At 37.9% G+C, this 27,121-nt stretch overlaps 1 protein-coding gene across 8 annotated transcripts in view; it reads left to right on the forward strand.

Annotated features, from left to right (window-relative positions):
* Positions 1-1,344: 1,344 nt before the first annotated feature.
* The window catches only part of PPP2R2A (protein phosphatase 2 regulatory subunit Balpha), an 83,131-nt gene continuing 57,354 nt past the window's right edge, over positions 1,345-27,121 (forward strand). Inside the window, exons 1-2 of one of the 8 annotated variants that reach the window (XM_070607210.1) lie at positions 1,345-1,935; positions 3,767-3,841. In XM_070607210.1, the coding sequence (XP_070463311.1) occupies positions 1,929-1,935; positions 3,767-3,841 (82 nt within the window). In that variant the 5' untranslated portion in view covers positions 1,345-1,928. Of the gene's footprint in view, positions 1,936-2,267; positions 2,436-2,651; positions 2,909-3,237; positions 3,452-3,766; positions 3,842-27,121 lie in introns of those variants that run through there. The other 7 variants (XM_070607214.1, XM_070607205.1, XM_070607236.1 and 4 more) reach the window with 7 other exon arrangements.

The raw sequence follows: 27,121 nt of genomic DNA on the forward strand, positions 1-27,121 counted from the left end.
TTTGTACCTGTTTGTACAAGTAGCTGAAAGATGACAGATACAGGGTAGATTTTTAGTTTTGGTTTGTTCATTGGTAAAGTGAGACACATTGCCCTAATAATTAGAGAGTGGTCTGGGAGGAATAATAATACAATGGTACAGCTGTCCCATGTAGAGGAATTCTTCTTTTTTATTTTTGCTGGAAAAGAGTCACCCTGAGCTAACATCTGTTGCCAATCTTCCTCTTTTTTTTTCCCTCTCCAAAGCCCCAGCGCATGGTTGTAGATCCTAGTTGTAAGTCCTTCTAGTTCTTTTAGGTGGGCCACTGCCACAGCATGGCAACTGACAGACAGATGGTGTGGTTCTGCAACTGGGAAGTGAACCCAGGCCCCAAAGCAATGAGAGTGCCGAACTTTAACCACTAGGCCATCAGGGTTGGCTCTATGTAGACGAATTCTGATACTTGTTTTACAGTGGAACTGCTCTGGAGATCAAGAATAAGGTAGAAGGTGGAGATGATGGAGAGGAGGAGTAAATATTGTAGATTTCCCCTTGGTCTCTGAATGCCTTATCACTCCTTTCAGCCTTAATGTTAAATTCTGGAGGTTTTTGCAGGTTTTTTCATGTGTAAAATGCAGATATCTATCTCATGGGAGTATTGTGGAGATTAGTGAGATACATAAAGTGTACACTATATAGTGACTGTATCATTAGTGCGTTTTTCAACGAAGTGCACATCCCGTCTTGGCTGATGACTAGTGGCTCCAGTTTACTTTTTTCATTGTACCTTTTAACTCTATTGAAGATGCTTTAAATACAAATCTAACAATAACTGCAGCTAACATTTATCATGCACTCAAATTAAGTTACTTAATCTTCGAAACTAGCCTGTAAGGTAGGATTGTTACCCTCATCTCACAAGTGGAGTCAGCATTTGGCAGCCTGGCTTCAGAGCCCAGCTCTTAACTACTGTTTTTACACTTTTAGTTGCACACACCAAATATGGGCCACTTTTTCAGCCATACTCTGCTACTAGCAAACTCCCGTTTTCTGTTTAGAAACCACTCTTAACTGCATTCTGTCACCAAGGACCCTCGCCACAGTTCCCCAGGCCCATGAGAAGGTAATTTAATTCACCCGGATGGAACCGGTCCAGATACCTCTCTCTCAGATCCGCGAACTGTCACCTTGGCTAAGCAGCCAGTCTGCACCACCGTCCCTTTCTTTCACCGGCCTCAGGGCTAACCCACAATGTCACTATTTTAAGTAGCAATACGGGTATTCTCCAAAAGGACACAGGACCCCATGAATCCTTGCGAGCTGAGCCCGCCCCAGAGTCTGGGCACTGGCGCGAGGGCTTCGGACCCTGTGATGCGCAGCAGGACCGCGGACTGGCACCAGTAGAACGGGGCACAGGGCACCGCAGGACACCCGCCCAGCAGGGCGCGAGCCGGGGCGCGGCGCAGGCCCGCCCGGGCCAGGCCCGGACGCAGCGAGGGGGCGGGGGAGGAAGGGGCGTGGTCAGGAGCCCGCCCGGCCGCTCCCCGCCCCTCCCCCTCTGCTCTCCGCCCCGGCCCTCGCCCGCCCCGCCCCTCCGGCCCAGCCCGGCGGCTCCGCCCCCGGTGACGTCACTAGCCAGGCCGGCCGGCGCCATTTTGAAAGTGGAGTCGCCTGCCCCTGCCGCTGCCGCCGCCGTCGCTGTCGTAGCTGCCGCCGCCGCTGCTGGAGAAAGAGCAAGAGCAGGGAAGCCCCAGAGTGAAATCCACCATCCTGCTGGCCAGTCTGCCCGCCCCGCCTTCCTTCCTTCTCCCCCGACCCCCACCCCCTCCCCCCACAGGTGCCATCCGCCGCCATCCGCCCTCTCTACCCCCCCATCCCCAGGTGAGGGGGGTGAGTTCAGGAAGCAGAGACCCCGAGGAACCCAGCAGGGTCACCATTTGCAGCGCAACATGGCAGGTAAAGGAGAAATCACCCTCGTCCACTGACAAGGCACCGCTTCCTTCCTCCTCCCTCCATCACCCCCTAGCGACCGCCTTTGCCTCTGGTAGAGCCACGGGGCGCCCCTTGGATTTCAGGGAATTGGTCCAGTGGGGTGGGGAGGGTTCTGGAGAGGCGAGGGGTCGCTGCGGGATCGAAAGGGCTTCTAAAATGAGGGTTGGAACCTCGGCGCCGGGGGGTGGGGTGCGTGCCCGGAGCAGCGGGGTGAGGCGTGGGCGGGGCGGTGGGGGCGAGTGCAGATTTGTCCCCACTGCCTTGGAGCCCGGTGTAACCTCCGCGCCCCCCCCCCCCCCCCCGCCCCGGGCTTTCCTGCGGATCTTCCTTCGTTTAATTCCTGTTTTTCTCTCGGCTGCAAGCCTTCTTGGGTGTTGATACACATATGTTTTGCACTGAGAAGGAAGAGTGCTTTACAAGTTAAAATACAATGGGGACATATGTGTATTTTTTTCCCACCGTGGGTGCGTATATTTTTGAGACTTAAGAGCCTGAATTTTTTGTCTTGAACCATCTCCCTTTCGTTTCTTACCCTTTACGTCCAAAGAGTGCAAGGCCTTTAATACAGCAAGTTGCATGAAAAATGTAACTTAAACTTTCCGTTTTGCGTGTTAGCTTTTGTGCCCATGTCCTTTTCCCAGAAGGGTTTCATCGAGTTAGTTAAAATAGTTGTGGAGTTCAGTGATATAAATAGCCAACGGGAGAGAGGTATTTAGGTAAAAGCTTGTGCGGGGGGAGGGAAGGAAGGATGCTTAGAGAAAACCAGGTTGGAATATTTAGCAAGGAGTGGTGATGAAAGAAGGGAAAGGTAATGGCTTTGAAGATTATTTTTATGCATTTCGGTGTTCCTGAATATCTGTCTTCATCTAGTGGAATCAATTGTAGATCTCGATTGTTTCTTTCTCCGTACATGCCGGACATTTCCTCATCAGTGCTTGTAAGTGAAATAGAAATATTCAGGGACTAAACCAGTTTTCTGTGCTTTTCTCAATGTTTAGATAATTAAACCTTTTAAAAAGTTAACATGTTGAATTGACTTACGGTTTGCTATGAACAGGTTGCTCTTTGGCCTTGTTGAATAATTAAATGAAATTAAAATTGTTTCGCTCAAGATGATAAATTAGCAAAATTAATTCTTTGCAAGGTCCTTTGGACTCAGAGGGATAAGGTGAAGGGAGGCGAAATGAGCTTCCTTTGACAGTCTCTTCGCAAGCTTTCCTTTCGGTTTCTTTCCCTCGCTCTCTGGATCCAGTGATTTGCTGGTAAGGAAATGCAAAGAAAAGGGTGGTGAGGTTGTTTGCCGTGTGCGCGCTTTGGTGATAGGGTTCATATGAATCATTACTCCTCACCCAGGCAGTAATGTTCCTGAAGTTTTCTCTTCGTTCCATGTTTTATGGTAGTTTAACCTTATTAACTTTTCTGCAGGCTTTTTGTACACTTAAAGGAAACCTCTCTAACTTTTGATAATTACTTTTTTCTGGTAGGTCTTGCTTGAATGTAAGGCTTTTATTGAGGGGAAGGGAAAATGGAAGGAAGTTTTGAACTGAGGTACAGTGTTAAGGATAGTACGTGGCCTTTAAATATTTCCTACCTGGAATCCATCAATCTCTCTTTTTTAATGCAGTACCAGTTGTTGGGGACTAACCTTTTTCCAAATTAGTGCTCTGGAGTGGTAGTTGTATGTGTGGGCAGTACTAGGCTATTAGTATCATGCCAGCCGTGGATACCATCTCTGTGTTTACGGGAGTAAACATGAACAGGACTCAGTTTTAATTGGTATGTTTTCTTTTTCCAGGAGCTGGAGGAGGGAATGATATTCAGTGGTGTTTTTCTCAGGTGAAAGGAGCAGTAGATGATGATGTAGCAGAAGGTAAGAAAGCTTGCTTAATAATGCAAAATTTGAATATAAATCTTTTCAAAATCTTGATTACTGAAGGATTTCCTTGCAACTGAGTGTGTAATAGTTTAAGAACATTTTGTGTTTGTTGTCCAAGCAATGGAAAAACAGTTTTAAAAGTCACTTTTCTGAAAAATAGTCTTAAATCTCTTTTATAATTAATGCCTTGTTTTGTTATTATTTTTCCCTGAATTAACTGAAAGGAGCGCTATATGATGAGAGAGAGAGAGAGATATATATATATATAAAAAACCATCAGAAGAAAAATCTAAGGTTTCCTTGCTATATAAATTTCATGTGCAAATAAATGGTGATGCATTTTCATGTTTGTACATTGTTTTTGGATGAGTAAGTTGAAACAGGTGCCGTCAACATTTAGCTCAGAAACATTTTTGACTGCATCTTTTATTTTCGAGGGAAGATTTTTAGCTTTTTATGACCTTGCCTACTTTGAGAATGTAGTGTTGATTGGCATATTCTGTGAAGGAATGCTGGTTCACATGATGCATTTTATTGTCTTGTAAGGATTAATTTAGGTGAATAAGAAAACAACAATGCTATGGATATAGTTTGACTTTTGGGAAGCTTATTCTTGTGCAGTTAGAAGCTGGATTTGATCAGCTGAAGTACTTAAGTCTTAATTTTTCCCAAAAATTTGTTTATTAATGTATTTTAAAGTTTAAAGTTTTGAAACTTTTTTAGGGTTTTGCACTTATTTGAGATGGTCTTAAGTGGTGGAGGCATTTTTTCCATAAAGTAGTTGCATTATCTCATTGTTCAGAAATGTTATTTAAAGATTGAATTTTAATAGTATTCTGTCTTGAATTACAGTAGGAATTTTCCAACAAAACTCAGATATTAAAACGTACTTTTAATTTTTAAACATTTCTCTAGTGAAAATTTATAAATCATTTTTTTTAAGATTGTGTTGTTCTCATATTAAGATCCTGTTTCTTACCTGCTGTCTAGAGTACTGTTGGGGAAGTTTTCTAGGTGCTGGTAGGGTGATGGCTTTGTGATGAGCCAGTAAATGCTTGTGTCAGTGTCATTTTTAATGAAGTTTGGTCAGAGTTTGGTGAACCCTGTGGGGGAGCCAGTTGACATGTAACATTATACTTTTTGATGCTTTACAGAGCAATCTCATGTTTTTTTTTCTATTGAGTCCTCATCCGTTTTTCACTTGAGAAACGAGAAGCTTAAAGAAGCTAAGAGACTCTCTGATGGTCACACAAATATTGGAAATCAGGGTTTTCTGGTAAAGCCTGTGGTGTTTGACTTGTTTAGAGAAATAAATTCTAAATTCAAGGGAGGAGTCATGTGTTACTCATTTTGTAACACCATTACCTGTTGAATAGTAGGCAGTCAAATATTGGATCATTAGTTCTACACCGTTGTGTAATACTCACCAAGTTATGAAAGTTCTGTATACTTGAAAAACATTGCTTGGTTGAATTCATCTTACTCCCTTTATCAAGGATCTTTTGGGGCTTCCTAAATGCTGAGCACTGGGGCCACAAGGTGTTGAGGACATAAACCTTGCCCTTTGAGAAACCATAGTTTACTTCTTAGCAGAAAAACCGCATGGGTTTTACTTAATTAAAAGAAATTGATGTTCTAAATTTACGTAACTGCATCAAGTGATAGTTTGTGATAAGTATGATGGATCAGTTGTAGTTGTCTTCTACTAATACTTAGCTGCTTTTTGCTACTGGTTCATTAAAAATTTTTTTTTGAGGTTAAATATCATTTTGACGTACAGTGCATTCATAGCATTTTAACATGCTGAGTTTTGGTATGTATATTTTAATAAAAATATGACTGTTCTGGTGCTTGTGTCTATACAACTGTATTAAGTGTAAAAAGCATCCAACTTTCAGATTTCACTGCTTTAATTTGGGTCTTTTTGCAGACTATGGTTTGTGTATCATAGTCTGTTATGTTTAACTAAGAGAAGACTTCCTTTTGTGAAATCAAGTAAAACTATTAATATGTTTTCCCCATTGGTTGAAACTCTCATCTCTAAGCAGATTCTATCTATCTCAGCCTTATAGTTTAGCTTGCCTGTTTTCTATTAGTGATACATCCCAATTTCTTTTCCGTTAAGGGCTCCAAATTGTCTGTCTTTCCCCTCCTCCATGCAGTCAGCTGTCATGGCATACCATTTTTACTTCTCTAATGCTTTAATCTTCTTTCCATACCCACGTTCACTTTAGTTCAGGTTCTCAGTATCTCTCATCAGGATTGCAGTAACTTCCTAAATGATTCTTTGCTTCTTGTCCTGTTTTACTTCTAAGTTAATCTTAAATGCAGTCCCAGTTTTATTTTCCTCAGAAATCTTAAGTAGATTCCTGTATCCACGGGATTATGAATTACTTTCAAATGATTCAACCTTTCACCAATATGACCTGTGCTTCTCTAAGTTTATTTCCTAGGATGGTTTATGATCCAGCTAAATGGATACTATTCTTCACACAAGATGTGTACACTCTTACATTGGGGTCTTTTGTTTTTTTGCTGTTCCCACCTTGGAATGCCTGAAACTCCTCCCACAGTTCTCTTATCAGAATCCTACTATCCTTCACATCAAACCTGTAACCCTTTTACTTATCTCCCTTTTTTGGAAATACTTTTAGAATCTTTCTTCACAGCACGTTATTTCTATATTTAGTAGCCAAAACCTGTAAGGTTGTACTGTAAGCTTAGTGCAGGACTCATGTGTCTTTGTGCTCTATACAGGACATCCTATATAAACTTGCTGTGCTTAGAACAATGCCTGGCATATGGTAGCTGTTCAGTATTTATTAAATGAAGTAGTATAAGTGTTACCATTATTATGAGGTTATGAAGGGGGAAGAGAAAGGTGAAAGCTAGGATGATCAAGATATACTTCTGGCAATGATGGATTTATTGATTTGGCAGGCTTTATAACTGGCTTGATGATATACAGCTATATAATAGAAACAAGTCAGGAGACCTTGGGTTTTTATCCTAGTGACAAACTAGTATATGTCACTTTGGATAAGTACTCCTCTGGGTTCCAGTAGGCTGAGCCTTAAGACGGCAGGACTGGCTTAAGTGATTTCTGTTGTTCCTTATACTCTGATCTTGTTAATTCTCAAAGATGTCTTAGAAGAGAAATCGCCCAACTTTACTAGTATTGGTAAGTTAAATTGTTTGAGATGTTGGAGTCGCTGGAGGCCTTAGTTTAAAAATAAGTCTTCACTGGACTTAGTTACTCAAAGCTCAGATTTTTTCATTAAGTACATTACAGAGCTAAGACAGAATTTTGACATTTAACCAAATGCTTTCATTGACCTTGGGCCTGTTTTAGGCTCTTCCAGGACATTTACAGCCTCTATGGGGATGCTTATTCTGTGTCCAGTTCTCTTCAGGCACTTTTAAGTGGTTTATCTTTGGTCTAGCTACTTGTCTGGGAGAAGGGTGAGGCACTAAAATCTCTATCACTTGGATCTTCTTGTGTCGTGCAGTTTTTCATTTTAATCTTCGTGGTTAGCAGTAATAACATTTTATCGTATTGTATACTTTGAACTTTTCCTTTATTAAGAGCTTTCTCTCATGAGACAGTAGGTAAGTGCACAGACTCTGGTGCTAGGCTGCGTGGTTTGAATCCTACTCAGTCACCTACTAGCCATGTGATCTGGGGCAGGTCACTTAACCTCTTTGTGCCTGTTTCCCCTTCTAAAAATGAGGATAACAATACAATCTGTCTTACAATGTTGTTTTGATGATTAAATGAGTTAATATACATAAAACAGAAACCAGCATATGGTAAGAGCCTTATAAGGGTTTAGTTATTGTTATTACTTGAACGTTTATGGCAAAAAAGGGAGAGTTGGAGAGTGAAGAAACTGGAGAATTGTCTTTAAAGGCTATGAAAAAGTTTCTCGTCAGCCAAAGTGAAGAAAATGGTACATGTATGTTTTATACATATTCTTTGATTTCATTAATATGAAGTTCAGAAACATTCAAAAGTAAACCATAGGTTTAGAGACATATATGAAGCTGGTAAAACTCCAAAGAATAGCTACGCAGTAATTACTGTAAAAGCCAGTATAATGGTTGCCTTTAAGCAGTGAGAGGGAGCTGTGATTGGGGGGGCGTCTGGGAAGGCTCTTGTGGTTGGTGTCTTGACCTGGATGGATGATGGTGGTTGTACAGATGTTTGTAATAACTGATTAACTTGGACATTTTTTATTTTCTGTATTTGTTAGGTTTCACAATAAAAAAGGGTTTTAAAAAATTCAATACTGTACTAAAGGGTTTAGAGTGAAAAATGGCAATCTCTGCCTCACCCACTCCCTAATCCCTAGTCCATCTCCTAAAGGCAATTACATTGAATTCTTTTAGCTGTGTTCCCTGGTGCTTAATTACATTTTTTGTGAATAAAACGATACTTCTGTTTCTCATCAATTTTAGACATTTCCAATTGACTTCCTTCTCTAGTATATGAAGATTAAGCTGTTTAATTATCATTCTCATGCCCCAGTGTTACATCACACTTTATGGTTAAATTAGAAGTCAGTGCTTACATTGTTATGACCATGCACATGTTTGCCACTGAACTAATACTATTATATAATGTTGCTCATTTCTTGTGTGTCTCCTCATTTTTCCTGAAGGTAATTGCCTGTTTTTTAATTTGCCTGGTTCTTTTTGCATTTTTAAAAAGACTTCATTATAGTGCTTTCGAACATTGCAGGAAGTAGATGGAATAGTAAAATGAACCCCCATCAGCCAACATCATCAACCCGTGGCTAGCGCTGCCCCATTTATACTTGCATCACTTAACTCCTTTCCCAGACCATTGTTTATTTAATAATAGAAATATTATTGATTTTGTTTTTAAAATCAGAATTCAACAAACTAGAAAACCAATTTCATTTTAAAGTGAAACAGTAAGGAATTTTTCCTAATGATTTTTTTGCAGTAGCCATTCTGATAATTTGTTAATTTATTTAAATTTTGTAGAAATTATTAAAAATTCAAATACATGTGAATAATCTGAAGTGTATGATTTTTGGTAAAAAATATGAAACAATCATTCAAGATGGCTATTTTAATGTTAATTTTATTATTTACTCTAGTATTGTTTTAATATTACTGAATGTTAAATAATTTTTGTTATTTTAATGCTGTATTTGACCATCTTAAACTTTCCTTCGTAGGAACTTATTTTAGGAATTTGATTTTATTACATGAGGCCTGTTTTTATGAAACTTGGATCCAAATGCATTGTATCTTTTCAACACTTTGCTTCCTGTTTATTTTTAGTAGGATTTAGACTTGTGGACTGGTTCTTGGGAACAATTTTTCAATGGTAGAGTCTAAATACTCCCCAAATAAGGATATAAATAAAATTTTGAGAAATAAATAATTTTTGCGGGTATCACCTAAAATTGAATGGTTTTAAATCCATTCCATATTTCTAATGCTACAATATAAACAGAATTTAAGGTCATTTGTGTTCTCTGTTTCTTAGAGGTGTATGCATGTTAGATTTAGGCACTAGTGTCAATTAGAAAAAATAGTACAACCAGTTATTTCCAGATTTCAAAATATTGGCACATCAGCTATATTCCAAATGACCTATTCCTAATGATCTATAGCAAAGGTCTTAGATACCATTCTTGCCTTGTGTCATGTGACACTCCTCCTTTCTCTTAATATTAGCATTACTACTGACAAAAAGTCTAGTTCTCATGCAGTGCAATCACTTAAAGTAGTGTAAATTTGCCCATTAAATAACATCAATGACCTTGTTTATTTAGTATTGGGCAGTGTCTTTGTTTTCATTAAAGATATTAAAAATTTTTTTCTTATTCCTTTATTGAAAGAGAAATTATGAGAGATAATGGTTCTGAAAGAAAGTTAGCTGACATTTTGTCTCAGGTTATTAAAATAAGCCAAAAATTAAACTTAGTTATTTCTTAATACTTTCTCTTTGTGAACTAAATTTTAAAATCCTTAAAGATTGTAGAATAAGCAGAATGATAAGAGGTTGTTTGAAACAAAGAATTTATTTTGTGAAATCAGTAATAAGTTCCCATATATTATGTATTTGCACATCTTTATTTGCTTAGTTTAGTTGAGTTGCAAGAGGAAGGGTAAACTATATCTTAAATTTCTTATGCTGTTAAATAGTAAAATTGAAGGGTTGGAGATAGATGTTTTAGCTAATATTCTCAACTATAATCTCTTTTCCCTTCTCTTAGGTGATATGAAAATTATATTTGAGTAATCAAGGGTCTGCAAGTTGCTTCCTTAGTAGAAGGAAAAGAGAAGTAAACACCTGGTAATATAAATTAGATTTCTTATAAATAATTGAATTTGATTTTTACCACTGTAGAGTCAATATAAGGAAGAGATGGCATGGCCATCATAAGTACTCACAGCAGCTAGTGTTCACTGAGTACTTAACTATGTGCCAGGTACTGTTTTAGGTGCTTTATATATATTACTTCCTTAATCTTCACAAAAACTCTATGAAATAAGTAGACACTGTTTTCCCATACAAATGAAGAGTCTAGGCTAGGAAGGTTATTAAATATGTATCCTTGAGCAGGTGGTGGACTTGGGATTCTTACCTCAAATCTTTTAATTCCCCTAATGTAATTTTATTTACTTCCAAACTTGAGCTGCCTTTTTTAGGTTAGGTGAGGGTGTCTGAAGTTGTTGGAATGTGACTTATTTATAACAGAGTTTATTTGTAATGCCTAATAGATTACTGTTGTTTTGAAGTAATTCGGTTTGGAGATTTACTGGATTTTCTAGTGGAATTCTTAAGAACGTGCTATAAATGGGCTGTAAGGGCTGTGTGGACCTTCTCAAGTTGTATGTAAAATTATATTGTGTGTGCATGTACATATGTGCGCTTTTCTGGTCCAAGAGGGTCTGTAACAGCTATCATTTATTCCATTTCAGAGCGTGGTCTGGCGCCCACTCAGTTCTTTCAAGACGTCTATGAAGTCGAAACTGTTTTCATAGTAATGCTAAGATGCTGTGCCTTTTTTATTATGTTGACATTTGCACCCATGGCACAGAAGGAGTATGGGTAAATGTGCTGGCACCTTACCATGAATCAAGGCTTTGGCACCAAATGGTCCCAGTAGTCATGGTAATCTTCATTGCCATGTACCAGCAGTTTAAAAATGCCAATTTTACTTAAGAATGTCTTTGGTGAAGCAGTATACGTTACTAATTTTTTTAAATCTCGACACTCGAGTACATGTCTGTTAAACATTCTGTGTGACAAAATTCTGCTATAGACCAGAGTACAATGGTTGTCTGCAGCAGAAGCTTTGGTACAATTATTTGTTTCAGAGTGAACTAGCTGCTCTTTTCATGTAACATTATTTTTCCTAGAAAGAGCTGCTGACAATCTATGGTTATTCAAACTTGGATAGTTGGGAGATATTTTCTCAAATGAACAGTGAATCTGTTGCCTCAATGGACAGTATTTGCTGCCTGTGGTAAAATTTGAGCTTTTAAGCAAAAGTCAGAATTTTGGAAAACGTGTATCTGCCATCCTGAGCTTGTTAACTTCCTAGTAAAGATTTTTCAAATGAGATCAGTAGTACTATTAATGACTGTGATTTTTAATATTGTGTAATATTTGGAAGATCTGCATAACTCTGAATCAGTATTTTGCAAATGACCAATGCTTGTGATATTAAAAAGTCATATATAAGTAAAAGTGCAAGATGGAGGATTGCATTTTAACATAACAGACAACCCAATATGGTATCAGATTCCACAAACCTTTAAGAAACTACCAATTGTTGAGTTTTGGTGTATTATCAAAGGGATATCCATAACTACCTGAAAAGACTATTAAAATATTTCTTTTCCAGCTACATACCTGAGTGAGGCTGGATTTTCTTCATATATTTAACTGAGACAGCGTAGTGTAGTATGTTGAATGCAGAAGCAATGAAGAGAATCTAGGCATCTTCTGTGAAGCCAGACATTAGAGATTTGCAGCAATGTAAAACAATACCATTCTTACTAGTTTTTGGGGGGGCAAATATAGTTGTTTTTCGTACTTTTTTTGTTAATGCGTAGGGCTTATTATTACTGTTTTTAATGAATAAATACTTTAAAATTTAAAAGGTCTTTGGGATTCTCAGATTTTAAAAGTGTACCTGCCATCCAGAAATATCTGACAACTGTTGGTTTAGTCTGTTATTGGATTTCATTGTGCTGTTGCCTTACAAGAGTCTCATGAACCACAGGATAAGTGATCAGAATAGTGTGCTGCTTTTGTGCACGCTTGTCTAAAGCGTTCCTGTGAAAGAGTTTCTGTGACTGCAAATTGTTTCAGCCTACTCCCTTGCTGTTCTCCACATCCCTGATTAGATCTGCCGTGAGCCCTTTCCTCTGGTGAGCTTGGTCAACTAAGGATACCTTCAGGACTTTAAAATAACTATTTGTAAACTTAGCTCTCCCTAGAGAGATTAAATACCAGGACATATTTGCCAGAATGCTTTAACCCTAAAAGTTTTGTAGGGCTTTTCCAGCTATTTCTGCTCAGGTACAACTGTCATTAATACTTAACGTAGAATTACTAAATTCCTTAGAGCCTAGTCTAGTGCCATTTCTGGGTTGGTGGCCTGCTCATTAGAAATGAGTTGGTGCCCTTGACATTGTGTTTTATTTTGAGCCCAACGTGTCGCAGTTTGATGTGTTGTTTTTTCATGTAAGAAAGATATAAAATTGGCTTAGTAACTTTTTATTTCCCAACTGTTTTAACTACTAAAGGGAGGAAAAGGAGGAGGAACAGTGTTTTTCTTTAAATTCTACTTTAAAGTACAAAATAGTTCTATTTTAAAATAATTGCTGCATTTCCCATTCTAAGAGTGCAGTATCAACTATTTACTGCTAAGTATTTTCAGTGTTTTTGTGGCTATTTTTGTAGCCTTTAAAAAAAATCTGCCCAACTATGTAGTACTTTTAAAACTAGCTGTACCAGTTTTGCCTCCATGTTTAGAAATTGGGTTTATTAAAAGAGCAACACAGCTGTTTTTTTTATTAATAGGAATATTTTTAGTTAATATTAGCTGTAGTTGATTACAATGTCATATAGATCCTTGCCCATGGCATATGTGGAATCCTTAGCAAATCATATTGAATGCTTCTATATGTCATTATACCTAGGTTTATACTCCTGTATTTTTAGTTTCTGTTGGTTGACCTCCTCTCTGAATGTTCAAATACCAACTGGAATTTTCTCTTCTGAAGTCTTTGAATGATTTTTTTTTTTTTTAAGATTTTATTTTTCCTTTTTCTCCCCAAAGCCCCCTGGTACATAGTTGTGTATTTTTAGTTTTGGTTCCTCCTAGTTGTGGCATGTGGGATACCGCCTCAGCATGGCTTGATGAGTGGTGCCATGTCTGCACCCAGGATCCGAACCGGCAGAGCCCTGGGCCACTGAAGCAGAGCATGAACTTAACCACTTGGCCATGGGGCCGGCCCCATGAATGATCTGTTTTATCCAGTTCAAGGGGGTTCACAGGCCAGTGACCCTGTTAAGAACCTCTGCCCTAGTCTGTAAAGTTTTGCCTGTGATTATATGCCTACTGAAATTTGGAGGAGTCAAGGATATTTTCTATGATAGTGATAGTTTTTAGATTATTAAGAAAGTATTCTTTCTTAGGAATCCTCTTAGTACTTAGTGTTCCTGATGTAATATTAGAGGGATGAATCTTCTCTAAGATGTTAGGCTTGACAGCTTTATTGTATTCTCATCTTAATTTTTTTTTAAATTAAAAACTGCTGTCTCTTTAACCATGGTTAAAAATATTAGGAATATATTGGATTTTGAGTCAGTTGCTCATTTTATACTTCATTCTGAAGGAATCTAAATTATTCTTCAGTAGCTGATATTAAGAGAGAAACCAAAGCAGATAAAAGGAATTGATGGGAAAATATTTTCAATTTCCTAAAGATCTGAAACAATGTTACTTTTTAGAATTTGCTATTGTAGTTTCAGGTCTGCTCTGTGTGAAAGTGGAAATAGAACCTTTTTGGTGTTACCTGGTATCTGTTTTTCCCCATCTTACCATAGGGTAAGAGTCTTGTGGTCCTGCAGTAGATGTGTTTCTAAGATAGCATGAGAGAAATCTTTAATATCTTATATTGGCTACTAAATTGTGAAGGCTCTATTTCAAGAGAAACAGGCTATTGTAGGCAATAAATCTTGTCAAATTCTCTATCTAGGGATGCAGCATAGAAAAATGGTTATTATAGGAATTGGTAGTAGAGAAGGGATTGCTTCTTTCTAGTGTTTTTTTTCCCCTTGACATAAAAAGAGAATTACTTATTTTTTTCCAGCAGCAGAATAAATTCTTTCAGAAATATTTTTTAACTACCTTACATTTTTATGCATTTTTTGTTGTAAAAGACACATAAAGTTTACCATCTTAACCATTTGAAGTGTACAGTTCAGTACTGTTAACTATATTCACATTATTGTGAAACAGAGGTCCAGAACTTTTCTGAATTACAAAACTGAAACTGAGCTCATTAACCAGCTCTTCCATTCTCCTTTCCCCTCAGCCCGTTATCCACCGTTCTGCTTTGTGTTTCCATGAATTTGAGTGCTTTAGATGCCTCATACAAATGGAATCATACAGTGTTTGTCTTTTTGTGACTGATTTATTTCATTTTCTCAAGGTTCATCTACGTTGTAGCATGTAGACAGGATTTCCTTCCTTTTTGAGGTTGAATAGTATTCCATTGTATGCATATGCCACATTTTGTTTATCCATCAACCGTTGATGGACATTTAGGTTGCTTCCACCTCTTAACTATTGTCCGCTCCAATCTTTTTATATATGGTTGGGGTTCGGTGAGAAGGAACAGCATAAGTACTATCTATAAGTGATTGGCGGTGCACAGGAAGAACCTTAGGCAGAACATGAAGGTATCGGTTAGAGGACATTAAGAATACAGATTGGTACTGCTGGGAGATAAATGTGTTATCCTAGATTTGAAACAACAGTTTGAAAATTAGAATTGGATTACTATATTTCGTAGACTCGTTCAGGATAGGATTAGACAAAATCCAGATTTTTGAGCAAAGTTTCACCTCATTTGTTTTGCAGTTTCCGGTTTAAAAACAGAAAATCTTGTGGATTTTGTAAGTCAGTGTTTCATTACTGTAAAACTTCTTATATTAACAATAAAGCAATCTGTATGTTGTTTCATATATGTTTTAATTAGACAAAGTCTTCAGCATAATAGGGAAAGTCGATAACTGCATTGTATTTCTTTCTAATGAAATTGTAGATAAGGAATGATCAAGGTCACATTTCTTAAAATAGCCTTTGAGATAGACGTTATTGTCATTTTGTATGTGAAGAGCAAAGTTGGTCTAAGATTATGAGTTAGTAGAACTATTCTGTCTACTTTTTAGGCTCCCACCTTGCTTCTGTGTGGTTCAATTTTAAAAAATACTGTTTGATTAAGTCTGAATCTCTGGTTCTCATAGGAAGGGGGTGAAATTAATGTGAGACCGTAGTTATTCATCCACAAGTCAACAGGTGTATGTTGAGTGACAAGTACTGTGGAGAATGTGAAGGAAATAGAAGACATGGTTCCTTCACTTTAGGTATATTAAAAAGGTCAGTTTTATTAAAATAAGCATTTTCCATAACACTTTGTGGCTTTTGATATTAAGCTGTTATGTTACTAGGAGATCCTCGCCTAATTCCATGTAAAAATTTTACAGGAGGGGCTGGCCCAGTGGTGCAGCAGTTAAGTTCCCATGTTCTGCTTTGGCGGCCCGGGGTTTGCTGGTTCAGATCCTGGGAGCGGACCTATGCACCGCTTGTCAAGCCATGCCATGGGAGGTGTCCCACATATAAAGTGAGAAAGATGGGTATGGATGTTAGCTCAGGACCAGTCTTCCTCAGCGAAAAGAGGAGGGTTGGCGGCAGATGTTAGCTCAGGGCTAATCTGCTTCAAAAAAAAAAAAAAAATTACAGGTAATGCTGAAATGTGAGTAGTAAATTCTTTTCCCTTTTCCCAGTTGACATGATGCTGCCTGATTTTGAGATGGTGCTGTTGTACAAGTACTTAGTTGTTCCTTGGGGTTAAATAAAAAAAAATCACATATATCTCAAGTCTTTCTAAGACACAAATACGCCTTTTGATGGTTTCAAACGGTTGTGAATTGAATTGATTAATGAATAGTATTACTAGAGATTTCTCCAGGTAAATGTTTGTGGTAGCTTACAAGCCTTTTTTGTCTTTGTCCTCTGTCTCAGGTTTCAAAACTTTAATTTTAACAGTTTGGCAGTTCCTTAAAAAGTTAACCATAGACTTACCGTATAATCCAGCAATTCTGTTTCTAGGTATATACCTAAGGGAATTGAAAACATATGTCCACAAAAGCTTGTACACGTTTATAGCAACATTATTTGTAATAGGCAAAAAGTAGAAACAAACCAATTGTTTGTCAACTGATGGTACATAAGGAAAAGATGGTGTATCCAAACAATGGAATATTATGCAGCCATAGAAAGGGATGAAGTACGGCTACATGCTGCAACATAGATGAACTTTGAAAACATTATGCTAAGTGAAGAAGCCAGTCACGAAATCCACATATTGTATGATTTCATTTATGTGAAGTGTTCAGAACAGGCAAATTTGTTGAGACAGAAAGTAGATTAGTGGTTGATAGAGCTGCTGGGGGGCAGGGGTAAGGGGAGTGACTGCCAGTAGGTACAGCATTTCTGTAAGGGGTGATGAAAATGTTTTGGGATTAGATAGTGTTGATGGTCGAACAGTACTGTGAATTGTACACTGAATTTGAAGAAATAGTAAATTTACTAAAAAATACAAGGAGAGACCAAGAGTAGGATTCCCTTTCTTAAGTGAGTTTCCAGAGCCAGTAAAAAACTCATGGTTATAAAAGAAAAAGCTTTTGTTTTGCAATACTTCTATCACACACACCACCCTACATCTGACTTTCTCCACAATATTACGCAAATCTAGTTTGCACATCTTACAAACTAAATATAAGGCAGCTATTTTTATCTTTTACTAACTAGGTTTAAATATATACACACACCCACACACATGCAGTGGTGAATCCAAACAATACAACAAGAGGTATACAGTGAAAGTATGTCTCCCTCTTACCCCATTCTCCAAGATTTTATATTCCCCAGAGACACGATCACAAATTTCTTATATATTGTCCAGAAGTATTTTATATTTGTATATGTTTTCAATTTAACAGAGCATGTTCATCATTTTAGGTTTGAAAATGGGAAAATATATTCCAGAAATCCATGATAGACAAGGTCCATAGGCCCTTTGTTAGAGAGGATCTGATGAATTGTCCAAATATCTACCATTTTCTTGTAACTGGCCTATGATTTCCATAGCTTCAGTCGGAAGAGTTGCTGAGAAGGTTATACACATTTGGGATATGCACCTAGATATACAATTAGTGGACTGTGACTAAAACTAAGTAAAATTTATAGTAATTAATTTCTAAGATATCCAAGTCTTTAAAAATAACCGTTTTGGTTCTATGATGCTTGGAGTCTGTGTCTTATCCCTGTCTTATCCCTTATTAAATTAGACCTTGAGCTTTCTCCAATTGAATCTTACTGTTCCTGATGGTATGTGAAGTGACCAGGACTTTTTGGTGATTATTTAATTAGGACTATAATAAACGTTATAAGGTAGGCTAGATCCTAAACATCTTCTTTTTTTTAAAGATTTTATTTTTCCTTTTTCTCCCCAGAGCCCCCCAGTACATAGTTGTATACTTTTAGTTATGGGTCCGTCTGGTTGTGCTATGTGGGATGCTGCCTCAACATGGCCTGATGAGTGATGCCATGTCTGTGCCCAGGATCCCAACTAGCGAAACCGTGGGCCGCTGAAGTGGAGCACGCGAACCCAACCACTCGGCCACGGGGCCGACCCCTAGATCCTAAACATCTTATGTGTCTTTTTTTTTTTTCTCCTAATGTGTCTTTTTGACTGTTCAGTAAACAAATGGGTCCTTTTGTTCACATGTGTACCATCTCTAATTCTTAACTGAATTTCTTGGAAATTTTGTTAACATTGTTTAAAAGGCCAAAATGTCATGATTTGTATACTGCTCAAGTTGGTGAGAATGCAGCTTCATTAAATTCTTCCTGTGTGGTAATTGTTACTATTAAGAATTTTTATTCTTTAAGGAAAAATAGCTTCCTGAATATAAACATAAAATGTCTGATATATATATATATTTTTAAAGATTTTATTTTTTTCCTTTTTCTCCCCAAAGCCCCCTGGTACATAGTTGTATATTCTTCGTTGTGGGTCCTTCTAGATGTGGCATATGGGACGCCGCCTTAGCGTGGTTTGATGAGCAGTGCCATGTCCATGCCCAGGATTCGAACCAACAACACACTGGGCTGCCTGCAGTGGAGCACGAGAACTTAACCACTCGGCCAGGGGGCCGGCCCCCTCTGATATATTTTTAAAATAAGTCCTCAAGAAACTTAGCTAACTGTTAGTGTAAATACTTTACATGTATTCTCTCATTTAATCTTCTCAACCAGCCTCTGAGGATAGGTATTATTATTATTTTAATTTTATAGATGAGGAAATTAAAGATTATGTAAAGTAATTTAGCCAAGGTCACAGAGTTGGTCAGTGGGGAATCCAGGGGTTGAACCTTGGTTCTTCTGACTTCAGAACGTCCACAAGTAAGCAAAAAAAATCATGTCTCACTATTTCAGTCTTTATGATTTTTGCTATTATAAATTTATGATGAACATCCTTGTGAGAATCTTACTCCTTTAGGGTATATTTCTAGAAGTGGAATGGCTAGTCAAAAGGTGTCGTCTTTTTTTATGGCTTATGATATGTGTTACCAAATTGCCTGAGAAAGTTGTTGATTTTCTCTTCTTCCAGCAGTAAATGCGAGTGCCCATTTCCTGACTTGTTGACTGGCAAAATATTACCATTCAGAAAATTCTTTCCTGCTTAATTGTTTTACTGTTTTTAAGTGTGTGGATTCTGTTCATGTCCTTTGTTTGTTCTTTGGAGATGCTTGTCGTTCTTATTCATTTGTAATAGCATAGTCCCTTTTCCCCCTTGAATCATATTATAGCTGAGGAAAGTTTTATGGAAGCTCAAAGAAGAAATAATTTGGGTCTGGAGTAGATGGGAAAGGCTTTCTAAATGAAGTGATTTTTCATTTGTTTTTGACAGGCAAAGGAGGGCAGAGGGTAAGGAAACATTTGAGTACTACTATGTTTAGGTTTTTTAAAATCTGTAGGCGGGGATAATTAATAGTACTTGCCGTGTTATTTCAAGGATTAGTGTACATGAGTGCTTAGTTTTTATACATACTAAATGCTCAGAAAATTTATTCACTGCAGTTATTTAGTTATTTAATGCATGATTGACAGAAATAACAGATTAACAACAGAAGAATAAAAGCCTGTTCGAGTCCACAAACGAAGATCAACTAGTTGTTTTTGAAATTTGAGGCAGATTATAGGCACTTTCAATAAGTGTATGTTGCATTAATGAATACAACTGTAACTTTGTTGGGTTGGGAGTGGGAAATCCAAAGAGAGAAGTGGGAAGAGTAGTTTCATCAGAATTGGGGTTAGACTAGGGCCTGGAACTTTGACTATTAATTTGACTAATTTAAAACTATTATGTGGCAACAAAAGTTCAAGCTTGTTCCTTTTTTATTTTTTATCTCATTTTCCTTTTTTCCTCAAGTTCCTCCAGTGTTTTGTTCTTCCCTATGATTGTATACTCTACATCTTCTCTCAAGAATAATGTAATTTGGGAGTGAGGCTGGGAGACTTTGAACATGCGCTAGAGCCCAGAGTGTCCTTCCCTAGTAGTTTCATTTTTCCCTACCAGGTGGGAGTGGAGTTTGGGCCACCTGAAAGTGTGATCTCAGGAAATCGAAGTACTGACCCTTAAGTGCTGAGGCTCTAAAAAGCCCTGTCCTTCCTCCCCTTGTTGCCTGAGGCATCATTGTGAGTGCGATATTTTTTTACATTATAAATATTTTCTCACTACTCTTTCTCCCCACTCCTTAGATGTTTCTGTGATGATCTGAACCCTTTACCGGACCTGAGTAGGCTGATGAATATATGTAGAGCCCATAAAAAATTCTACAGGAGTCTTGAAGAGAAAGCAAATTTTCTTGTACCAATGAACACCCTTATTTCTCTCTTTGATTCCTTATTCAGAAGTGTGCTGTGTTTTGTTGTCAAAACAGCCAGTACTTCTCAAGCTTCATGTGCTGAGGAATTCCCTGGGAATCTTGCAAAAGTGCAGATCATGATTCTGAATGTAGGTCTGGGCTGGAGCCTGTGAGTTTGCATTTCTTACCAGCTCCATTGATGGCCATGTTGTTGCTACTGCTGTTCTGATGGTCTGCACTCTACACCTCAAGAGAGTGAGAAGACAGCTTACAGCCTTTTTATGGGAGAGAACAGGTAGGGTAGTATCTTAATTCTTTTACTGAAAATTTCTGATGGACTGAATAGATCCATTGTGCTGTTCTCACATCAGTTAACGTTTGTTCAATAAATGAATAAACACCTCCTGGGGAGCTAGCTGTTAAAAAGCAGTTTGCATCATAGTACTACATGTTAGCCATGCCTAATTGTTAGATTAAATTTGTGTTTGTATTTCAAGTTTGGCTCAGGCCAAGATTTTACTGTACATAAAGATTTACTTTTGCTAAGTAGTTTGCCTTTTTAACTAGATTCCCCCCCAGTACTGTGAAAAGGATGAATTTAGGAATTGAAATCTTAACTCCTTAATTGATTGTTTCATAACCTAACACAGGTTTTTAATATGTATAAATGGTACCCTTTTAATTTTTATGTTTTTGATTTTGTGTTTGCCTTGAGGTACCATTTCAGTCTCCAATCAGGATTTCTCTCTCTCCCCCCAGCCACCTAATGTTACTTTTGTTTTAGGTTGTTATTTTATCAGTACAAGTCAATAGTTTCAAAATGCTTGTGAGGAAAGTTAACAGTTTCTGTGCTTTTCACCTATCCTTACCTTGACTCCCCTTCCCTAAACTTTTCTTCAGATACAGTCCTGTTTGTAAACAGTGTACTCACATAGCCAATTCTTTATCAATTTTAGACATCCTCAGATGTAAATGGTAGCTAAGACTTGAGGTCTATTCTGCCCTTCTTACAGCTCCTCCCTTGTTTTCTCAGTATAGTTATACCATTATTACTGTTTAAACCAGTGTTCAGAGTTGTAGGAGGCTGTACTCCCTTTCAGTTGTACCCCCGAAAGATATCCACATCCTAACCCCCGGAATGAGTGAGGATTACTTTATATGGCAAAGGTACTTGAGATGTGATTAAATTAAGGATTTTGAGATACGGAGATTATTTTGAATTATCCTCCTAGGCCCTAAATGTAATCACAAGGGTCTTTATAAGGAAAAGAGGGAGATAAGATGATCTAAGGAGGAAGTAGTAGATGTGACACCAGAAGAAAGAGGTTGTAGTGATGCAAGGAAAGGAACACAAGCCAAGGAATGCGGGTGGCCTCCAATACCTCAAAAAGGCAAGAAACCAGCTTCTTCCCTAGAGCCTCTGGAAGGAGCTAGCCTAGCCCACACCTTAGCTTTAGTCCAGTGAAACAGATTTTGGACCTCTAGCTTCTAGACCTGTAAGAGAATGAATTGGTGTTGTGTTAAGCCACCAGATTTGTGGGAATTTGTTACAGTAGTCATAGGAAGCTAGTACAAGAGTGTACATCATGTTCACTACTACCAGGTAATGAATTACGATTATATCCTTTCTTCTTTAACATTGTTTTCTCTAGAGTTAATAATTACCTTGTTTTTCCATTGTGTTTTGTTTTGTTTAACCTACTGTCGCTGTTTTCTTTCTGCACCTTTCAATATAATTTTCTACATGGTGAAAAGAATCAGATAAACCTGTCAGCATTCCCCCGGTGTTCTCCATCATGTTTCGGTCTGGAGTGATTTGTTTTGTTTCCTGTGACTCTGTCAGTAAATCATCCTCAGATCCTTTGACAGGAGACTGTGTCTTCTGTCATGGTATTGAAGCACGTCAGATGTTCTGTTAGTGTCACTTTAACCTTGAACTCTATCCCTCCAATGCTCCTTAAGTCTGGGCTGGGTCTTTTCTAAGTTTGTTGCACAGTTATTTTCCTTGGATTTTCCTTCGTTCTTATTTTCAGGTCACCATCATGGGAATTCATTTTGCCTCTCCTGTGTTGGATCTCCTTGTTCCTGAATCCCATGTCTTTTTCTTTCTTGATTTATTCCCTCATTTTAGTGGTGTACAGTATCCAGGATTTCATGAGAAAGATTTCATGGGTGGTACAATTTTTGAGATCTTGTCTGCCTGGAAAAGATCTTTATCCTGCGTTCACACTTCCAGGTTTGGCTAGTTATTGGAAATCATTTTTCCTCAGAAATTGGAAGACATTTCTTTTTGTCTGCCAGCGTCCAGTGTTGCATTTGAGAAGCCTGATGCCATTCTGTTTCTTCTTCTTTTTTCCTTTCTGGATGATGTACCTTTGGGTAGGTCTTTTTCATTAACTGGGCTAGTACTCACTGGGCCCTTTTAACTTGTAGATTCATTTTCTTCCGTTTTTTCCTTCTCTGTTTTATTTGTTCTTTCTGGAGCTCCTATTAAATGGATCTTGGGGGCTGGCCCCACGGCCAAGTGGTTAAGTTCGCGCATTCTGCTTCGGTGGCCCAGGGTTTCGCCAGTTCGGATCCTGGGCCTGGACATGGCACTGCTCGTCAAGCCATGCTGAGGTGGCATCCCACATGCCACAACTAGAAGGACCCACAACTAAAAATACACAACTATGAACCGGGGGGCTTTGGGGAGAAAAAGGAAAATTTAAAAAAAAATCTTAAAAAATAAAAAATAAGTGGATGTTGGACTTTCTGCCCTGATCCTCTAATTTTTTTTTCTTTTCCTATTTTCTGTCCTCTCTATATTTTTTTGTACGTTCTGAGAGAGTTCCTCAATTTTTTTTCCAACTCTTTCACTGATTTTTACAGTTTACAGTTTTTACAGTTATTGTATTTTTAAGAGCTTTTCTTTGGAGTGTTCCTTTTTCAGCAACCTGTGTTTTATAAACAGAGTATCTTTGAGATTACTTTTTAAAAAAATTTTCTCATCTTGGCATTCCATTTCCTTTGAGTTCCTTTTTTCTTAGTTGTATTAGCAGACTGCAGTATCTGGTGATCCTTGGTTATCAGCATTTAAGAATGAGGTGCTAAAAAGTAGATTGGAAATGCTCTGTTCACTGGCAGAGCCCATCAGCTGCTGGGCTTCACTGTAAAGTGATGAGCCAAGGACTCTCGCTGTTTCAATGTGAGAAGGAACTTCCAGTGTCCTGTCTCAGAGGGAAGTGTGTGTGTGTTGGGGGGGGGGGGGTGTGTGTCATACTCAATCCTGGCTGCTTATATTCTGAGATCCTGGAAGGTAGCTAAGCAGCTCATGGTTTAGTATGCATCCTTTCACTTAATCTTGTTTTCAGTTTGATGCTTCGCCATCAGCCTCAGCTCCAACTGATAGCTTCTCTGGTTCAGTTTCTTCAGAAAGTAAAGTAGTTCTCTCCTTTACAGTGGGGCTTCTCTGTATCTTATATAGAAATTTCAACCAGTAGCCGTGTTTTGAGCCCCAAGCCTCACTGTCATGCTTTCCTGACCCTTTTCAGGGTCTACAGGGTGAATCTGCTTGCCTCTTCCTGGCAGCCCCCTTCCACCTGCTGTTAGGTGTCAGTTTCCTTTATTCTGTTAAGTTGACTGCTTTCCCTTTTCCAGCGCACTTCTTGCTGTCTTTCTTCTGCTCTTTCTCTGCATGTTCCTTTATTCTTATTGTCTTAAACTATTTTTATTCATTTATTGTCATTTTAGTGGGATCTAGAGGGGAGAGATAAATGAATGTGTTTTGAATCTCCATGTTTAACAAGTGGATCAATAAAATATTTATAGTTCCCTTTCCTTCATGTCCCACAACACTTAGTAATCACTTTCTCTGCCATGGAACAGGAGAATTCACAGAATTCATATTGGTAATTTTTTTTATATGAAAGTAGATTTAGTTGTTTTCTTAGATCTAAATTCTAGTGTGTACAGTTGTTCTTAATATACTAAGCCTTGGAAAATTTTGGAGTTCTTTTTGTCAACTACAGCAAAAAATGAGAGAAATTAAAATAAAAGACACTGACTTGCATTTTCAAACCTAAATTTTAGGCATTAGAGAGTCAGCCAAAAGCAGAGGCTTTAAAAAATTTATCACCGTTTTTAAACTTTGAAATGTATTCTGATTTATTAAACTCTACAAGGACCAGGTCTTTATTTACTGCTATATCTTCAGCACCTGCCACAGTGTCTGGCATACATAGTGGGTGCTTATGAAATATTTATTGACTGAATACATATTGAAATTTGTTCATATATTTATCATATCAGAGAAAACTTTAGCTTTATTAGATATGAATGACTTTGTTTTTTATTCCTGAACTCTCTTTTAGTTAATTAAAATGTTTGTCTCAGACTAAAGACATTCATAAGTAGAATGTAAGATTAAAGACACTTAATGATTGCAAGGCAGCTAAAATCATAGTTTTCTTTTGGGACTATCATTTGTCCTGAAACCAAGACAGAATTAAGGGAGTAATAGTTTCTCTCTGTTTTTTCATCAGGAGCACTCATCCCCTGATAGAAGTAATAGAACATTTGTGTGCTTAATACCAGACTGCTTCTGCCTACCGCTGAGATGTTTTCTGTCCTTCTCCCCCTTGTTCACCAGTAGCTCCAGGGATGGGAGCTTTTTTGATGGTCCATGAACATACGCTGTCTTGTTCTTGCTGACGTCTTTGAACTTGCCTTGTTTAACCTGGAATATTTTACGCAGATTTTTGCACAGCCTTGACTACCCTGTGTAACTGATTTCCTTTCCAACCCCAGAGTATGCTTAATGTTAGGGGTTTTTTTTTTCTTTTTCAAATTCCTTTCTTATTATTTGAAATAATCTTGTTTATTTGTTGTTGGCTTGCTTATTGTAGGCTTCCTCTGAATTTTTAAGTTTCGTGCACAAAGGAATGAACTCCGTTTCTTTTGTTCTACCGCTTTATTTGTAGCGTCCTGAATAGTTTCAGGTACATAAAAGCATCTGGCACTTAGTGGACATTTTGTAATTATTTGTTGAATGGGTAGATAAATTGTGCAAGGTTTTGTTCACATCATCCCATTTTAAAATATTTGAAGCTTCAAGTTTATATTTTACTGCATATACATACTTAGTTTTTTAAAAAATAGGAAATACAGTAAGCTGAAGAAGAAGTTAATAGCACTCATTATTCTTCCCAGTTTTGTGAACCAGTAAAATGAAGCCCAGGGAAGTACCCAGAGTCACACAAGCAACTATAGGCCAAGGTGCTGTAAGAGACCCAAATACACAATGGTTCCAAAAATTAGCAGCTTATTTCTCCGTCATGTAACTACCCAGTGGTAGAGAGGAGTCCCAAGTGGATAAGCTGCTTTTTTTTTGCCAGAGATTATCCAAATTCTAAGTTTCTTCTGTCTTAGTGTTCACCCTTCCGAAGTAGATTACTCTTGTCTACAGGGCTCAGTCTGGCTCACATCTGTGTTCAGCCCACGGAAGGGAGACAAAGAAAGGAGAGCAAGTAGCTTCTTTTTAAGGATGTGACATGGAAATTTTACACTCATATCCCCTTGTTAAGAACTTGGTCACATGGCCTTAGAAGAGCCTGAGAAGTGTAACCTCTAATTTTCTTTCAAAACTCTGTGTGTGCTTTTGCTGGGGGAAGTAGGGTGCTGGGGTGTTCTGTTACTAAAAGCAGAAAGGGGGAAATGGCCACTGGCAGGGACAGTTAGTCTCTAGGACAGCTGTAAATCTTAGAACTTTTACCCAGGCCTGTTGACTCCCTAGTTCAATGCTCCTTCCTTCCCACTTCAGCTGCACCTAACATCAATATTTTCTTCAGGAAATTAAAAAATAAAAGTGTTATGTGACCTTCATTGTCAGATGAAATGTTGCTTAATGCAGAATGAAATAGGTTCTAGAGTAGTAACAGAGCAGTAACAATTAAAATCTTCAGCTTTGGTTTGGTGTATCTTGTTTAATGGGGACTTTAATAGGCCTGCGTCTCCTTTTTAAGTCATAATTCCCCTTTCCCCAATTATGAATGCCCTATATAGCCTGATTAGAATAGGGGAGATTATTTGGCTCATTGATAGTTTGGGAGAAACATGCCAGCTTAGATCTTGGTTTTCATACTGGCTAGGTGGGAAAAGACCATTCTGGCTTTTTTTTTTTCCTCATTATAGGTGGATTCATGGTTTTAGGACTAAGCTAAATATGAAATGAGGTCAGACAGATATTAGATCTATACAATGAAATATGAAGAGCTGTCTGTGGGGGGCGGGAGCCCAGGGAGATGGTTCCATGAAAATCTCAACACCCCTTTAAAAAGAAACCCAGGAAAGAGCTCTTCTTTTTTTGCTACAGTGTATGAGAATGTATCTGGAGCTGCTCTTATTCTCACCCTCTTTCCTTTCCTTCTCCAACTTTTTATTTTGAAAAATTTTAAGCCCACAGAGAAGTTGAAAAATAAATACAACTATAATTGTTTTTATGTATATTCACCAATTGTAAACATTTGGCCACATTTGCTCTCTCAGCTATACACACACTGACACTTTCTTGCCCCCAAATCTTTTGAAGGTAAGTTGGAAACAGCATGACGCTTTACCCCTAAATATTTCTCTCAAGAACAAGAATATTCTCTTAACACAACCACAATACCATTATCATACCCAAGGAATTTAGCATTAATACAGAAATGTTCTCTATTACACAGACCATGTTTAAACTTCCCCTACTGGCTGAAAAACAGTCCTTAAAATTTTTTCAATCCAGGATCCAGTCAAGCATTCTCTTAATTTTGAAGAGTCAAGGCTTATCATCTCCTAAAATGTCTCACTTTCTGGATTTCACCAACTGTTTCCTCATAATTAAATCCAGGTTAAATATTTCGGTCAAGACATATTATATAAGTGTGTTTAATGTGTACGTCCTGGTGCATCAAATAATGTAAATTTGTCCCAGTATTGATAATTCTTAGTTTGATCAGTTGGTCATGTAGTGTCTGCCAGATTTCTCAAAAAAGAACCTTTTTTCCCCTTTGTAATTAGTAAGGATTCATTGATGG

The sequence above is a fragment of the Equus przewalskii genome, chromosome 2 (assembly GCF_037783145.1).
Source record: "Equus przewalskii isolate Varuska chromosome 2, EquPr2, whole genome shotgun sequence".
Lineage (NCBI taxonomy): Eukaryota > Metazoa > Chordata > Mammalia > Perissodactyla > Equidae > Equus > Equus przewalskii.